At 39.3% G+C, this 18,290-nt stretch overlaps 1 protein-coding gene across 6 annotated transcripts in view; it reads right to left on the reverse strand.

Moving 5' to 3' along the window:
* Window positions 1-18,290, reverse strand: part of LOC111577408 (voltage-dependent R-type calcium channel subunit alpha-1E-like) — a 61,758-nt gene that overhangs the window by 4,692 nt on the left and 38,776 nt on the right. For all 6 annotated transcript variants that reach the window (XM_055014137.1, XM_055014136.1, XM_055014135.1 and 3 more), the window contains 24 exons: window positions 14,462-15,226; window positions 13,005-13,285; window positions 12,624-12,756; window positions 12,361-12,490; window positions 10,036-10,095; window positions 9,794-9,900; window positions 8,386-8,482; window positions 8,117-8,277; window positions 7,108-7,245; window positions 6,777-6,978; window positions 6,515-6,679; window positions 5,396-5,506; window positions 5,154-5,234; window positions 4,773-4,892; window positions 4,605-4,670; window positions 3,861-3,952; window positions 3,552-3,726; window positions 3,333-3,460; window positions 2,937-3,033; window positions 2,390-2,495; window positions 2,019-2,126; window positions 1,833-1,933; window positions 320-426; window positions 135-234 (listed from right to left, as the gene is read on the reverse strand). In XM_055014137.1, the coding sequence (XP_054870112.1) occupies window positions 135-234; window positions 320-426; window positions 1,833-1,933; window positions 2,019-2,126; window positions 2,390-2,495; window positions 2,937-3,033; window positions 3,333-3,460; window positions 3,552-3,726; window positions 3,861-3,952; window positions 4,605-4,670; window positions 4,773-4,892; window positions 5,154-5,234; window positions 5,396-5,506; window positions 6,515-6,679; window positions 6,777-6,978; window positions 7,108-7,245; window positions 8,117-8,277; window positions 8,386-8,482; window positions 9,794-9,900; window positions 10,036-10,095; window positions 12,361-12,490; window positions 12,624-12,756; window positions 13,005-13,285; window positions 14,462-15,226 (3,631 nt within the window). The remainder of the gene's footprint in view (window positions 1-134; window positions 235-319; window positions 427-1,832; window positions 1,934-2,018; window positions 2,127-2,389; window positions 2,496-2,936; window positions 3,034-3,332; window positions 3,461-3,551; window positions 3,727-3,860; window positions 3,953-4,604; window positions 4,671-4,772; window positions 4,893-5,153; window positions 5,235-5,395; window positions 5,507-6,514; window positions 6,680-6,776; window positions 6,979-7,107; window positions 7,246-8,116; window positions 8,278-8,385; window positions 8,483-9,793; window positions 9,901-10,035; window positions 10,096-12,360; window positions 12,491-12,623; window positions 12,757-13,004; window positions 13,286-14,461; window positions 15,227-18,290) is intronic.

Consider the following 18,290-nt stretch of genomic DNA (forward strand, 5'->3'; position numbering starts at 1 on the left):
AATCAAATCAGCAGAATTGGTCTGCTTTCAAGTGCAAAACGTTTTGTTTCATAGATAAAAAGGTCTGAGAACCACTGTCCTGCAGCTCAGTTGGGCTATTAAAGTTGTACGATCACGTCGGTCTTCTATCTTACCGGATTCTGCTGCTGACCAGCATCAGTGTCTGAGCTCATGGGCTGCAAAAACAGCTCCTGGGGCGAAATGGGGCTCAAAGCCACGAAGCCTCCTCTGGTCCTGAGTCGGCACAGAGAAAAACAGTAAGCAAACGCAAACACAGGCACACAGAAGTGCACAACTTTGGCCACATTAGCAGACTCACAGGGCTGAACCAGCACTGTGGGCCATCATTGGCAGCGGCTGGGTGTTGGACAGAATGTCTTCGGGGAGGGTCGAGGCGTCCAGACGCTTGAACATCAAACTGCTCTTCTGAAATGAGACACACACAAAAGATCAAATACAGGTCAGACAGTTTCCTGCCAATTCTGTTTTCAAATGATCCAGGTCACATTTAAGAATTTGCAAGAGAGACAAATATCTGGTTAAAGTCATGCTTTTGCATGTTCCCACTTGTGTTTCTGCTGTCCTGTCTGGTAGCAGAGGATGCTTAAGAAATAAAGTAGATAACGACAGAATACAAGATTCATATCTGTCTGTCTACACTGTCACCATGAATCATAGGAAAAATAGAGACACAGTGACATCGGGGTCATAGTTTGTTTAAATAAAAACACTAGAAGATGGAACAAAAGACAATCTGCATCTAGTGGTGTTATCTATGAGGAGAGTAAACCTCTGTCCTCAACAAGGAATCTGGAACTCTATATAAAAAAAAAAATAACTGACAGTTTTTTCCAGTTTGTTCCTACTTTTGAAAGACCAGCAATCACAGAAGAAGAAAGAGCAGACTCAATAAAAGAAGAATAAAACATTTATATCAGAGTCATGTCCTCATTAAAGCTTGAAGAACAACTGTTGATTTACATTTTTACATATAACAGCTGTATTTGCAGAAACTTCTCATGTAGGGTAGTGCCCAAATACTTACTTACTAGATGCCCATTTTATATACCTACACTTCTTTGGTCACAGCCACATTTATTTGGAGGAAAGATTGGCCACACCAGTTAACAAATTGATTAATAATGCAACAATGATCTTCTGTCACCCTCTTCAGAAGACTCGTGGTTCAGTCATAGGCATACTTAACAATTAATCTTGATACATCATTGCTCTGACATTCATTTGTATGGAAAACAAAACAGAAGACGAGAGTTTGCTGGACAGAATTCCATTACCCTGGATCCCCTCAGATCTGTTTAAGAAGTCACTGAGCCTGAACATTGTGTGCTAATGTCCGTATTAAAATTAGATAAAGCCTTTGTGCAAGATCATGTGGCTGAATACAACTAAAAGCACAAGAAAAGTCAATAAATAGCAAATGTGCGTATTTGTTATTTCCCTCCAGGTGCTTCAATACAAGATTTAACAAGGTGTCTGCAGAAGCCTCCACTCCTCTGTTTGCCCTGCAGGCAGACTTGAAGGGATCCAGTATGTCATCATGGCGAGGGAACCTGACTCCTCTTTTTTACTGTGTTTTCCTTCACTTTTGATTTACATCTCAAAGATGAGGTGAAAGTCTCCTCCTCCTCAAATTGTGCCACAGTGGGGTAGACACAGAAAATAACAACAGATTCCATGAAATGATGTTTTCTTTGTTCTTTTCTGAACATACTTTTTTTTTTTGTGCAGCCCAGCAAGAAACATGTTCGTGAATAAAAACACAGCACTAGAAAAGAGGGGCCAGAAAGTTTGTATCAGAGGACTGAGCTGACCTGAGCTTCCAGCTGCTGCCTGAGCTTCTTGGCTTTATTCTGTTTGAAGTAGTCCATTATCATCATTGAAGCGTAGATCTTCCCCACTGTCATGTCAGTATCTGTGAGGGCAGACACACTACATTAACCGCTGCTGCTTGTCTGTCAGCGTTACACTGAATATCGCCTGCATAGTTAGAGTCAGACCTTTGTTGATAGGTACCAGTAGGTCTAAAGTCTTCTGGGGCAGATAAGGCCAAATGATACTGATCTCTTTCTGCAGCTCAGCATCCAGAGCGATACGGTCCTCACCACCTGGAACAAACATCCACATTCAACCACTTCACAGAATTGGTTTTACTGATGCCATTAAAGCAGAACCATTTCCTTGTTTAACTCACATTTGTCTCGTTTCTTTGACAAAATCTTTTTTTGTTCTAGTTTTGTTGGTTTGATAAAACAGGACAATTGAAGACATCTTTAAAAAAATAGCAATGGACATTTTTCACTACATTAACCAATTACAAAAACATTTAAAAACACAGATAAATGATCATTTGAATAATCGTATCACTGACCTCGAGCTATTTTGATGTCCAGAGCTGTCCGGATGAGTGACATTAGAGTGGAAGTGAAGTGGACAGACATGTCCTCGTCCACCGGCATGTTCATCAACACCAACCTCTGAGACAGACGAAGAAGAACACAAAAGGAAAATCAGGATACTAAAATATAACTTAAAACATGTAACAACCCATTCATTGATTGAAAAGGAGACACTATTTTTTTTTGTGTTCTGTTGATATTTTGCAGTCTTTTGAGGCACACATCCAAATGTGCATGAATGTGAGAATGACTTCAACCAAAACATCAATCATTAAATTCTCAGAATGCCTTAGGGCACACTTTGCAATTATTTGATTTCAATACATGTTTGAAATTTGAATAGCAGAAGTAAAGTCAGTCGGTATGTTCTCTTAAATCCATATCATGGACTGCTTATAATTCACAACGCCTTTCTCTGTAGTATATCTACATAATACCTTGATAAATAGGATTTTTCTTGAATAATCATTTTATCTGGTATTTATGCATTCAGAAAAAAAAGTGTCCATGTTTCAGTACCTTATAGGCGATCTTTGCAGGACACTTTTTACCCAGGCCCAGGGGAGGTGACATGTGTGTTAGCATCTCGTACATAGCTGTGTAGTGAATACGACCACTTCAGAGGAAAAACAGGAAATGTAAGGAAGGGGGACATGCAGACAGAGATGGAGGGGTGGGAAAGGCACACAATTCAGAAGTGAGACACCTGTACTTTTATCAGAAATTGCTAGGCTTTAGTACATGGAATCTAAATACTGCTGTAAATCCGATCAAGACCAACTTGAGCTTAACATGTCAGCTCAATGTACAGAAACTTTAGAATATCTCACACTCTTTGACTGCCCTCTGCTGGATAAAGACAGAACATTACTGTTGATCAGGTGAACAAGCAGTATGAACAAGATCAAGCCTCACCATGCCAGCCGATCATATTCCCCCCAGATTCGGACAAACTCGTCCAGGTGATGGGGACCCAGGATTGAGGAGTCCCTTGTCAGGTACTCAAAGTTGTCCATAATCACAGCCACAAACAGATTCAGCATCTAATAAGAGGGACAGAAATGAAGATTTGACAGCTGAAAAGATAAACTGATGGAGAGAGGAGCTGGAGGAATGTTAGTCATGAGCTCTGACCAGGAATGAGCTGAAGAATATAAAGGAGACAAAGTAGCAGTAAGCAAAGTCAGTCCCACAGCCGCCCTCGTGGTCTGGAGACAGAGTGAAGGGGGCGATGGAGGGGTCTGGTTCACACTCCTGCCCAGACAGACAGGAGAGCATGATCTCCTGCCAGGACTCCCCTGTAGCACTCCTGGAGGCACAAACAAACACTCAGCTGACATCCTACGGTGATGACCTTCAGACAGAACTAGCACTGAAACAGCTTGACTGAAAGAAGCAGCATTCTTGACACAGTTTGTTCTGTTTTTGGAGGTATTTGCTCACCTGAAAAGAAGCATCAATGCGCTGAAAAAGTTCTTAAAATTGTTGTGCTGATTGATGTGACTCTCGTCATTCAGCTTGATGTTACCAAACACCTGCAGAAAACAGGTTGCTTTAGTAAAATAATTATTTTGGATTATTGTATACCGTATTGCATTTATACAAACATAGGAGTAATATCCATAAATTGTTCGAATGATCTTACATAATACAAGCACAATGGAAAATTACAATTTTTTATTTATGTGCTAACATAAGTGTACAAGGGTTTTCTAATCATCAATTAGCCTTTCAACACCATTAGCTAACACAATGTAGCATTAGAACACAGGAGTGATGGTTGCTGGAAATGTTCCTCTGTACCTCTATGTAGATATTCCATTAAAAATCAGCTGTTTCCAGCTGGAATAGTCATTTACCACAATAACAATGTCTAGACAGCATTTCTGATTAATTTAATGTTATCTTCAATGAAAAAAATGCTTTTCTTTTAAAAAATAAGGACATTTCTAAGTGACCCCAAACTTTTGAACAGTTGTGTACCGTGTACCTTTTCGCAAAAAGTGTGCTCTAATTTTGGTTCTTTTGTGCGGTTTTGGTACTCGTTCCATTCCCATACAGATGCCCTGCATGTCACTGCTTTAAAATGTTAAAACGTTAGTCATAACCTCTACAAGCAGACTTCAGCTGGGAACCATGACTTTGTGTTTGTGATGAAGTTTAATGTCACTATTAGTAAAAGGATACCTGCATTCCAATTATGGCGTAAATGAAGAAAAGCATGGCGATTAGAAGACAGACATAAGGAAGAGCCTGTCAGAGAAGAGAGAGTGAAAACAGTTGATTGAAAACCTGTTCTAATTACAAATTTTGCCTAAAATGATAAAGAAAAAAGGCGATTGTAAAATGTCACACCTTGAAAGACTGCACAAACGTCCACAGCAGAATACGGATGGTGTAACCCTGTCTCAGCAGCTTGATCAACCTGGCTGTTCGGAAAAGCTTCAGGAAGCTCATGTTGATGGTGTTCACCGACTGGGACACACGGCACAAGTGGTTAGAGAGAGGGTGACACAGAGAGAGGGAGAGAGTGGCAGACAGACGGGAGCGACAGGAGGCAAAAGACAGATGGCGAAATTCATCACAACATGACTTAAGTTGTGTCTGGAGGCAGGGATCGTAACACGCCAGGAGACTGGGAAAGAGCGCTGCGTTTAAAGCTGTCTATTCTTCCTTGCTTTTTTATTTTAGGGTCACAACATTGTGAAAATGAATGGTGTCTTGGCAGTGTCTTACCTGTAAATCCACAATTATCTCCGTGATGCTGCCAAGAACAGTAATAAAATCAAAAATATTCCAAGTGTCTCGAAAGTAGTTCTGCAGGAAAAAGACATTTTTTAAAATTAATTTTGTCAAACGTGAACAAGTCTGTTATGAGTAGATTCAAAAATGTGCTCTAAGCTGCTTCTAAGTCTTAGATTTTTTTTTTATTTTTATTTTTTTACCAGTTCAGCTTTTCAGCTTGCATTAATACTTACCACAAAACCAAATGCCATGATCTTGAGTATACACTCCATGGAGAAGAGGACAGTGAAGGCTGTGTTTAGGTGTTTTAGAACTGTATCGTAAGCTGTTGGGGCCGAGTGGTACTGAAGGAACATAAAGAACAGGCTAAACAATCAATCTGATGTTTATATAACAAACCAATATAATTATTGCTGCTGGGAACATTTTTACAAACAGTCACCTCCACAAATACTGCACGTTTTAGTGGATGTTTTACTACATTTCACACAGCTTTAGGTATGATTTCAGTACGCAAAGACTTAAAACGTCTCTGAAACTAACAATCAATAGTTTTGTTGAAGTTGAATTATTGTCACATAAGTGCAGTAATTTTGAAGTTTTGAAAAAAAATGTTTGTATGGAATGACTTGAAGTTACAATATCTGGTGAAAAGTCAAGCGTTAAAGAAACCTCAAGGATAAACAATAAATGAACATGAGCATTCTGGAAAGTGTTGTGTGAACTTGGTGGGTTATTAGTAATCAAGGACTAACACATCGACTTCACACAATTCTTTTCACAGCGGAGAGGAAGCTAGATGTCGAGTTCCATGAAGAGCACAATGAAAAATGGAAAGTTGTAACATCTGATTAGTTCAGTTACACATGTTTGAATTGGAGACTTATTTTGAAGAAGAAAGAATTCTTGATTGCATATACCTGTCACACCTGTACCAGAACATCATGGTGTGTAAATTTGCTGACAACTCCATAGTATACATGTTCTTCTCTGTGTAAATGAAGATTTTTTTCCAAAATCTTTCTGAAATTTTCACAATTACTATTCACCAGCTGGGAATCTTCTTACAACAAAAGTCCCTCATTCTCATTATAGGACACGATAATGTAACTCCAAAAAAACCCCACAAAAATAGCACGTACTTAACTTTCCATCATGGATCTCAAGCGGTTTTTAAGTGCCTGCATGTTGATTCACAATCTGACCTACTATGAAACCAGTGGTTGTCTTGGTGTCAGGAAATCCATCTAAAAATTTTGCTCATGATGTAGACAATTGTTCACTCCAGTACTAAAGTTGCAGTTAATAGACATCAGCATCAGAGAACACATGTGGGAGGCGTATACTGTTACCTTCATCATGAGAACAACCGTGTTGAGGGCGATCATGACGAGCACCGTGTACTCAAAGGAGGGCGACGCCACAAAGTGCCACAGTCTGTACTGGAAGGTTTGTCTGTTCTGAGGCATGTAGCGGGTCATCGGCTTGGCGCTGATGGCAAAGTCAATACAAGCCCTCTGATGGGTGGAAATTTGACAGAATAGATATAAAAAGCTGAAGATGACCCTTAATTGCATGAATATGTGATAATTTATGTGTTTCACTGCTCCACACCTCATTCTTCTCCAGACTGCACTCCTGAATCATCTTGTCACCTTGCTCCTGGAAGGTAATGATGATCAGGGCCACAAAGATGTTGACGAAGAAGAACGGGAAGACCACAAAGTACACCACGTAGAAAACGGACATCTCCATCCGGTTCCCGCGACTCGGCCCCATGTTCTCCTCCGTAACATCGGTAGAGTGCTGGAGGACCCTAGACAGGCAAAGCAAATTTGGGTCCAAGTGGCATTAACAATATGTGCAGATCGTCAAAAACTACTTTGTGCAGCAAAAACTGAGCTTCAATCTTATGAACTGTGTATTATTTTGTAAGTAGACTCACTGAGGCCATCCTTCTCCAGTTGAGACAGTGAAAAGTGTGAGCAGGGCCCAGCAGACGTTGTCGTAGTGAAACTCGTGTCGCCTCCACTCTCTCCTCTTCACCTCTTTTTTGTCTCTGCTGTAGTCAATGTAGTAACCTCTGTGGGGAATAGAACAGCCCAGTGCTGATCGTTTTACTTAATTCACAGACTAAACTAGCCGTTTTACTGAAAAAGAAGGTGTTGAAAGTTTTGTTGGAGGTAAATATTACTCTTGTAGGATAAGCCAGTAAGTCTGAGGATCACTTTTGGGTTATTTTCTGCTGTCTGCTTACATCCAGAATATTTGCAGTGATTTGTGTGAGGACTAGAATTTGTCCATATTTTTGTTGTGTTGAAATGTTGTATTTGTTAAATTGGTTATAAAGGTATTTCTGTTATGGATGCTAACTCCGTGCCTGAAAGTTTGTTAAAGGAGAGTTGTCATTTTGTTTCCTTCTCTCCTCTTAATTGGGTGGATACAGAGTTAGGTTTGTGTCTTTAGTTTTAATTTTGATATTTTATACTTTGGGTTTTCACTAAAGTTGACTTCAAAAGCAAATAAGCAATCGACAGCACAATTCCCCCTAGAAGCACCATATGAATATTTTACAGTACACATGAAACAATAAGATATAATGGAAAAACATTTGTGAACTTGGTGGAAGTACAGACCTATTTTGTCACCTTTGGCCAGTCAAACCAGCTGTTACTCCTTGTTTTTAGTTTTTATGCACAGCTAAGTGAACCTTGCTGGAGCTTCATATTTTAAGTATATAGGAGCAATGTGCTCATCTAACTCTCCACAAGAAAGAGAAAAAATAGATTTTACAAAATGTCAGAAAACGTTCATGTGTAGCTTGGCAGTACATGTGCATTTTGAGTGAGAGTATGTAAGAGAATTTTCAGGTATATTGTGCACAGTATAGTTACACTAAGACTAATGTAGGAACAAATAACTGAACTGTGAGAGCGGCTCAGATATTCACGTACTGGCATTCCTTCTCCGTATTCATGGAGCTGTCAGTGCAATAGAAAAACTTCCCCTTAAAGAGCTGCACTGCAATGACAGCAAAGATAAACATGAAGAGCTGGTAGACAATGAGAATGTTGAAGACGTTCTTCAGGGACGTGACCACACAGTCAAAAACTGCCTGTAGATGATAGAGACAAGAGAGAGGAAAAGCAAATATATCAGAGTCCTGTAAAATAAAACCAAAAAAATAAATACTGGCTAGTGTTTGCAGATGTTTACATCATACCTTGAGTTTTGGAAGTCTCTTGATGGTTTTAAGAGGCCGCAGAACCCTCAGAACTCGGAGGGACTTTATTGTTTTGATGTCTCGACCTTTGTTGTTTCTGTTGATATTGAAGAACAGTAGTAAGAAACACAGCAGCACAAAGCAGCAGTACAAAGACATGTGGCATAGACACATTTAAAAAGGAAAAACTTAGGAAAATCAAAATATAAGCACAAGTGCATATGACAGGAAACAATGAGACATGACACTTCACCTTCGGTGTTTGTTTTGAGACTGACAGATGTCAAGGGTAAAATTTTTGACAATATGTATAAGTGTATAATAGTGTATAAGTGTCTACCACATGCGCGTACATAAAAATAACACAGTCAATATTAGTTTGTGTCCTCTTAGGGTTTGTACCTATTTGAATCCCTCAAATTACCCTGATAGTGTTTTGCTTTTTCACCTCCAATAACTAAATTTGTTCTATAATGGTTATAGAATTGAATGATAATCATTCTATTTGTCCTCATCCTTGTATTAACCTTAAATTTTATCTGTGTATGCGTGTATTAAGGTTTAATTTTGATTACGGACTGAGATACTTGCACAATAAACAATGTGGTATTACATTTATTACATTTTACTGAATAATGGATTGTTTTTCATTAATATTGTTACAAAAATGTCCAACTCAAGGGAACAAATACGGTACAAATCCTTACCTGGATTGTAGAAGCTACTATGTAGTGAAGCCAAATTATCAGTGATTTTACCCCTGATACCTGCCAGAGTCCGCAGGTTGGTGTAGAAAATGTGACAAAAAAACCCAAAAGAAATCAAGAACAAAAAAGAAAAAAAAATTGAAGACACATAAAACTAAAGGAAATATATGAGAAGCTTATGGGAGATGTTTACATTTAGTGTGACAGAAATTTTTACCCCATCACATTCCTGGTAGCCCCAACAGTGATAAAATCCACAGGAACAACAGAGAAAAAAAAATCGAGGCATAAAGAGAGATACAACGTGAGCAAAGCTCAAAGGATCACAGCTATATTCACAACAGAGAAATTAACATACAGTACAGTCCTCTACAGTACACCGAAATGCACAGAAGATTTAGTTCGTTATCTGTCACACTCATGCTGGGAAAGACAACAGAAAAAAATTTCTGTAGAGGCTTTGAACATCCGTCATGACACACTTCACTCGTGTAAATTACATAAAAACCCGTCTTTTCCTCTGGTTGTAGCCCCGCAGTGAATGTTAAGTCTGAGTTAAACACCGTGCAGGACCAGACAGGCCTCCATATTTGCAGTTTCTGAGGGAAAGTTGTTTATAACAATACTGTATGCTCAGAACGTTATTTGCAGCAGTGAGTCAGTTGTTAGTCATCAGCGAGCAGCACTGTATAGTGACTCACGTTAGAGCAAAGGCAATCAGAGCTCCCACCACTACAATGAAGTCCAGGATGTTCCACATGTCTCGGAAATAAGAGCCATCGTGCAGAATGAGACCCTGGTCTATCATCTGAAGGACAAACACACATCGCCATGGCCATGTCAACACAACAGATTAAATAGACACAGGGACTAAACACTCCCCAAGGTAAACCTCAAGTTCAATTCTTTGAAAGTGGAAAATAGATGTGTTTCAGTCACTCACCTTGATGATCATTTCAAAGGTGAACACTCCAGTGAAGACATAATCAAAATATCGAAGGACCTGGATAATTGGAAAAACACGAAAAACTTTTGAAGACTTTTATCAACAACTCAAGACTTCTCTGAGGATAAATTCTCTTTCATTTAGCATCAAAATGACACATTCACAACTACAAGTACAGCTCCACAGGTGAGATGTAATGGACATTAGTCCCATTCATCCAATGGTAATGAACTTGTTAACCATTATAGGATGAATCACTACATTTGTAAGCAGTGTCAAAGTGTATCTTAAGCTACCCAACATTACTACTTAACTGAAAAAAATATAGAAACATACAGGAAATTCTAATTCCTCTATCTGACTCTGGATCACTTGCATCATTTTACACACTAAATACATGCTGTTTGGTGTTGTAATAAGCCCAGAGATATAATAAAGGGACACTCCAGCAATGTACTGTTACACTTCAATTAAGTTGTGTGACTTGTGAGACAGATTTTAAAATTAGGTTAGGGTTATTTTATTCTAGAGATGACGCTATACAATCATTTTCACAAGCTGATCCAAACTACAGTAAACTGATCTGGATGTGTAAAACCGGCGGAGTCCCTTCAGAGTCCTTCCAGAGCAGTACAACAACAAAGAGAGACATTTTTAACGAAGAGAAAATCAAACAGGGAGAGACGTCTATTGTAATGTTAGCTTTCCCAAATATAAGAAATGACTGACAGTCATAAGTAGTTGGTGTGGAACATTTTAATTATTACTTTGCTTGTCTCTGTTTTTCTGTCTGTGCCTCATATTATTCCAAAATACAGTGCAGATTTTACAAATGGGTTCTTATTTGGGTACTCGTGACACGCTCCATGATAATGAGAAAAGTGAAAAGTTGTGAAAAACAAACTGCACAGCTATTTCCCAGGCAGAGCTGCTGATTCTCACCTTGGATGTGCGTGAAGCCAAATGTGTCATGACACATTGTTGCTGACACAGTGTTATGTCAACTAGAGATCACAAAACCTGACAGAGTCGCACTGAGCTAAGACTTCATCAGTAGTATTTTACTATAATAAGTAAGTTTAAATCTATGTTGAATTATTGTTGTAACTTGTTAAAAATGTCGGCTGCCTCGGTGATAAATGTCTGTGACGGATCAGGTACACGCTGATGATTTAAAGCATTAAGTCATCAGTTGTTCTGGAGATGTTCCAGTCTGGCTGACCATGATCATCCTGCCTGTCTTTCAGATCTACATACCTGCCTGTTTCTTCAACATCAAACATGTTGAGTCCAAGAAATGGCTGTTCACTTATCATTTAATACATTTCAGACCTTGACATGTGCTATTGCTCTGAGATAATCAACGTCACTTTCTTTATGTGAGTGATCTAAATATTTTGACTCGTCGATGCACATAAAATTCAACAGAGCAAATTAACAGGTTGACAGTGAAAGCATACTGTAATTCTTACATTAGCCAGTGGTTATTGCAACGCCATTCAATTACCCTGCAGCAATGTGAGTCCAGCATATTTCAACAACTGTCTATAACTTTTTGAAACCAAAGATCCAACAAGATCTTCACGTATGCGGCCAACTGTGGCGGTGAGAAAGCAAATGAAGCTTAAATTTACCACTGAAGTTCCTGTTTATATCCTTCACACAACTACTTCTGTCATGTTTTGAATCTACAAATGACAGCAACACTATTAATAATTTCATTTCCTAAAATTAACTCCCTTTTTACTGAAAAAGGCCGAAGATTGGAAACAGTTTGTTCATTGCACTCAACAGACAGTATAAAAGAAAAGGCAAGAAACTAACATTTTTCAGTGTACACAAACTTACTACATAGTAAGGAACTACTACTACTTCTGGTTCTGTTGCTGTTGCCATGATGATATTTTGAAATAGTCCACACCATTTGAAATATGGGGCTTTGTACTTCCAAATTATGTATGATCTGCTTTTAGAATTGGTTGATGGCATCAGAAATACAGTATCAGATTTTTTACACATTTTCACGCATATTCAGGCCACTGAATGTTAAGTGGAGCCTAAAAGAGTGTAGTTTTCCAGTAATGCCATTTGAACAACGTTATAATAGAACTGTGACTGCAGATGTTTGGATCAGTTTCGAGAGCTTTAAGCTTAAGACACTGAGTGATGATGCATCTTACAAACTCTCACTGCTCTGAAATATGTTGACACTTGCAGTATAAAAGGGTTTCTTGTTGAGTGTCATCAACCTGCTTCATTCTTTAAATTCTCACTAATGCATGAAGCTACCAACACTTTAGTAGAGGTGTATTTTGAGCTCACCTTGTTTCTATCTGAATTCGTGCACACGGGGTCTTCGGCCGCCAGTGCAATGCTGCTCGCCACAATCACGAGGAGGATGGTCATCTCAAAGTAGCGCAGAGTGACCACATAGTGACAAATCCTCCTGATGCTGTGGTGCCATGAGGGGGAAGATATTTATTGTAGATTGATGAAAGCAAAAAAAAAAAAGAAAGAAAGCATTTTAAAAACAGCAAAACATAATTTTTCCGCATCTGATGATCAGTGATTCAGTGGATTCTTACGGGTTGGAGGCCTTGAAGATAAACATGCTGTCTGGAGCTACAGGTTTAGGAGGAATGTGGGGTTCCTCCTCCTCTGTCTCCTCCTCTTGATCGTTCGGATCAGACTGATATGCCTCCAACTCCTTACTGTTCACTAAAACCCACAAAGAAATAAAAAGAAAGCGTTTGAGCTGCACATGGACAGCTATGACAAAGAAAGAACAACATGAGTCACAAGCACAATAGATTCGGCAAAAGAAAAAAAGGCTGCAACAGTGGCTACTCTTGTTAGATGTCAGAAACACCTCCACACAGTGGTACAGTGATACTGACAATAAATCCCACTTCATGATGCAGCATGTAAGGCAGTGTGACTACAATGAGAAGTGATTTCGGTGCTACCTGTCATTGGCGTGAGCTCCAGAAGCGGCTGTGCGGACATTTCGATGGCGACGCTGCCCTCCAGGTTGGACTTGTCACGTTTGAGGGACACGGGGCGGTTCTCAGACTCGATGGCACTCACGGTGTACTCTGTGGCCTCTAGAGCCGTCTCCACTGGGATGTTTTGGCACAGCGGCTCGTACTGATCTGAGTGACCGCCCTCACCCTGCTCTGACCAGCTACAGTCCAGCAGCTGTTCGCACTGAGGAGGATCGGGAATGTCGGTGCTTGACCCAGCAGCTCTGTAACATGAAATAAATTATTCAAACAGTATATTTACTGTAAGATGAACTGTGCAAAAGTTTGAATATACTGAACTGTAGTGTATATGTACGTAGCTTGCTGTGTAATTACACAGGTCAATTACATCTAAAATGTCACTGAATATTTTTGTGATGCAAGATGATCCTGCCCTGTAATCTCTTTAAGTTCTTATCTAAACTGGCTCTACACATGGAAATGTCCGTCAACGTTTTTGAATAGCTATAAGTTGGATTGGAATTTAGTGCAGATTTTCATATACAATGAGATGAAATGTAAAAAGACCAGTCATTCCTTGAATTTTCATCTAAGGACACATCAGCTAAAAATTTGTTAAGTTTACGATCTGCAGAAATAATGACATTTCCAACTGCCAAGTTGCATATTGTGTTTTGTGCTAATCCCAAATATTAAACCTGATAAACACTGAGTGTTGTAATTGTCACTGTATGCATATTAGCATGTTATTGTTAGTGTGTAGCTCAAGTGTTGCTGCAGACTACTAGTCTACGATTCTGAAGAAGGATAATGATACAGAACATCCCATGCTGTAAGTTGACAGGATTGGTTTGTTGGTCGTGCTACATATGAAACCACTGAAGTCTGAATCTGTGATGAATCTGTCATCAGTACGCTGCAGTTTTAAGGTGGAAATGCTCAGTTACCCATGATTTGCCTTCTAGCATGTGAAAAAGGTTTTTTTTTAATATTAACACATTTAAAAAAAAACTTGATTTTCATGTGAGTTGAAGCTAACTGAAGCTGAAATGAGGTTTCAACAGTCTGATTTAGAGAAATCAACTACTGCAGACTCACATTAACTTCAGTTAAACTATTGTTATATAAAAGGATACATCTGAGTAAAGAATCTCTTTTGAACATATATGGACAGGTAGAAAGGTTGATGAATGATTATGGTAATATTTTTTCCAGTGTCTATATGGGCATCTGAGGCCTGGGAAAGTAAACTTGTTCTTAAGTAGAGAAAAAGTAAACACAGTGATTACAAGATACAAGACACTTGTAGAGGGAAACATCCACATTGTTTCAGATGAAATGGATTTTTATCAGATAAATACTGTCAATGAGAAAGCTCTGAACCTGATAATCCCTCTTTGGAAAACTTCCCATCAAGAAATACATTATAACAGCCTTACCTTCTACAATCATCCCCAACGTCTACATATGGATTGGCGATGCATGTTCCACCATCATCTTGGGCTGACCCTCCTTCTCCCTCTGCTCTCTCCTCTCTTTCATCCTTCTCCTCCCTCTCATCCAGTATCTTCCTCTCCTGGCTGAGCGACCGTCTGGGATGTAGCACTTCATGCGGTGGCTGTGTACAGTCCAGACTCTTGGCCTCAGGGCGGGCTTCGCGGTGACGGTGACGTCTGTGCCGGGCTCCTTCCTCTGGCCCCTGACTGGACCTGAACTTTCGGGCCATCCTGTGTCTGCCTCCGCCTGTAGTCCGGTGGTTTGCGCCTCCCGTTTTCTCATCACCCAGGCTTACCAGAGGCTCTGCCGTCGGAGGCTCAGGGATGGGGATGGAGATGGACATTGGGGGCTCAGGTAGAGGCATCCCCACCGACATGGGTGACTCGGGCAGGTGAGCCGGGCTGGCCTCTGGTGAAAGGGCGGCGCTGTGGTGAGGGATGGTGGGAGTTTCCATGGTGTCCTCCGTCGGGCTGCTAAACAGCTCCTCTCTGCTCGCCATCTGACGACGCTTGCGTAGCTGGTTGGCTCTCTGCTCCCACACAGACATGTTAACTTTCCTTCTCCTCTCGCGGCGGTTGGCGAAGGCACTGGAACCATTAAGCGGCTGCTCATCTGCGGCGCCTGGCGCACCATCTGGATCTTCTGGGAAGGTTGGTCGCCCCCTGTGGATCGCCCGTTTCCTGTATAGGTAGGGTCTTCTTCTGCCACTAAGGACCACAATATACAATACATCAATATGAAGCAGCAACAGACCAACAGGTAAGGAACTGGTGACATCAAGAAACAGCACGGCTAGTATCCATTCAGCATACCAATTTAGATTAAAAAAAAAAAATCTTGAAACAAATAAAATTAAAGTTACAAGAAAAGGGAAAACCTTTTCTATGAATTTATAATGTTAGTTGATAAGTAACAAAAAAAATCCCATGGAAAAGTGTGCAAAAGTACAAAGACATCCAAAAACTAAAAAATACCTGAGAGGTCAGGACAGATCAAAAGTAAAAGAGAAAAACCAAACCCACAAGAACAAAAAGGGAAGGTGCAGGATTAAAGTGCAAACATTGTTAAACATCGAGAAAAAAAAAATCTCAATAATCAAGTAGGGAAACTCAAGAGAGAAATTCTGTGTGACAGATGCATACAGTTATACTTACTGGTATTCAGATTCTTTAGTTGTCCATGTGATCAATGAGTGATTATTTGAAAACAAGACATTAGTGTTTTACAACATACAGAACATTTGTTGTGACACAGAGCAAAATCTGTCCAGGAGAAACTCTGCTCAGCTGAATTCAGCACTTTTATGATTCAGAATGCAGATTTCAGTCGAGGGTGAAAATTAACATGAAATATTTTCCTAATTCAAGTGTGTCTCAATTCCAATTAATCCCAAAGCTGACAGGAAGTCATTGAACATGACATTTTGGTCAGTGCCACATAACAAGCATATAACAAGACAACGTGATGGAGCCAGAAAAACACTGTAATACGCATCAGATCAGCATCTTGATAGCGGCAACACTTACAAGACTAACATTCAAATATGTAACAGACAAATGATACATTCAGTGTCACAGTTAGAGAGTCAGAAAACATTAAAAGAGTCTATGCTGCTGTAAAACTAAGCTGCATTCACGACTTTAGTGACTTACAAAGACCAGCCATCGTATCACTTCAGGTATTTCTTTGTGTTTTGCTTTTATTTAATTAACCCATAACCAGAATTGCATATTTGTCACTGGTTGCCAGGTCAAATGAGGCATGCAGGCAGTGACTGATCTCTGTACATTTAGATGTAAAATCAACTTGCAGAGACTTAAAAAATGTGGCACAAGTATTTCACCACATTCAGTTATATGCAGAGGAGGATGTAACTAGGTACATTTACCCGAGTACTGCACTTAAGAACAAATTTGAGCTGCTTGTGCTTTACCTGAATCACTATATTTGATGGTCTAATACTCATATATCATAGCTTTACTTGCTAGTTATTTTACAAAAAAAGATGTTTGCAGACAAAACAAAGAGCTAATAAAATACAATGTCCTATCATTAATTTAATGCAGCTTATACACATACAGCTGAAACAATCTGATGATTAATCAATAAGCTGATGGGCAAGAAATTAATTGGCAACTCTTTTCACAGTTGTTGAAGTAATTTTACATGTATCAACAGTTCCAGGTCCCAGCTTTAGAAATGTTAATATTTTCTGCTTTAAATTTGAATGGTTTTAGTAAGTTTACTACTTCGACAGGAAATGCGGCAGAGTTATGTGACGATCAGCGTACATTTGTCCTTCCGTCTGTTAATCTGTCTTTCCGTCTGTCTGTGCGCAACATTACTCAAAAATGGAGAAACAGATTTGGATGAAATTTTCAGGGAAGGTCAGAAATGAAACAAGGACAACATGATTACATTTTGGCAGTGGCGTGGCTTATAGTCTGGATCCACAGATTTGTTAAAGATTTCTCTATCATTGCAAGATGGAAGCACGGCGACAGTGTAACCATGAGAACAAGTGAACGCTACGTCACCTGCCTGCTGACGATCACATGATTGCAATCCTACTACAAATCCACCACTGTAGACTTATCAGGACTTATCCACTGGAAATCATACAATGACTGAGCAGCCTTGGAGGAGTACTGCGCTCTCTGAGTGCTTTTCTTGTTGTATCTTGAATTATTTTTGTACTGTTGGTTGGGCAGGAAGCTGCCACTACCAGCATTTCTCACTGTATTTTAAATTTTTTTTTTTTTAAATCAAGATTTTGAAAAAGATTTTTTAAAAAATCTTTTAAAATGAGCTTCACCTGAATCAACAACAGACAATTCCTGCTTTTACATTCATACATAATAATAATCTAATGATACAATATAGGATAGTATAATAGTCACAGTTGACATGTTTCTGCATTGAGTATTTTTATTTTTAATACTATAGGTACATTTTTCTGACTATATTTATGTACTTTTACTTAAATATTTTAAATACAAGACTTTCCCCTGTAACCGAGCATTTTTACAGAATGGTATTATTATTTTACCTAAGTAAAGGATCTTAATACTTCTGCCACCACTTACACGGAAATATTCACTTTGGTATTGCAGTGGGGGGCATGAGTTGTTTCACAAACCCCTCCTAGGCCTCCGCAGTGGTTGGATGAATACGACGTATATTATACTGCTGTAACTCTGATAGTTTGATTCCAGACTGAGATGTGTTGCACATCATGCTGCTCTCTCCCTTATTTCTTGTCTGTCTCTATTCTATAAAGTGCCAGATGAAGACAAAAACTATAAGAAAGAAAAATGCCTGTATTTTGGGGGGAACTTCCAACATTCCAAACGTAAGCATCGGCTGCAGAAAAGCAAGTACCTTTCATACTACCAGATGCCTCCTGGGTTTTATTTTCAAACTACACCCTCGTTTTCAATGCACCAATGGGCTTCTCTAATCAGTTTTTTCCCTTTAACGAGTAAGCCCTGCAACATTTGCTGGCGAGAATTACTTAGCTCAAGCAAGTTTTCAAGCTCTGCAGGTTGATTTTCTTATTATATGAGTATAAATAAAGGCTCATCTGCTAAGAAAGAAAAAATAACATTTATCTATCTATAATCATATGACATGGTTGGGAAAATCTACTTTGTACTGTATATAATTACATTTTAGTTTAGTTAATACATCCTTTTTGCAGTAGACTTGCTGTATAAATGTTAATGATGGCTCAGTTCCATTAAATGTTCCAGTATGGTGATCTAGTGAGAC

Source organism: Amphiprion ocellaris, chromosome 10 (assembly GCF_022539595.1).
Source record: "Amphiprion ocellaris isolate individual 3 ecotype Okinawa chromosome 10, ASM2253959v1, whole genome shotgun sequence".
NCBI classification, from domain to species: domain Eukaryota; kingdom Metazoa; phylum Chordata; class Actinopteri; family Pomacentridae; genus Amphiprion; species Amphiprion ocellaris.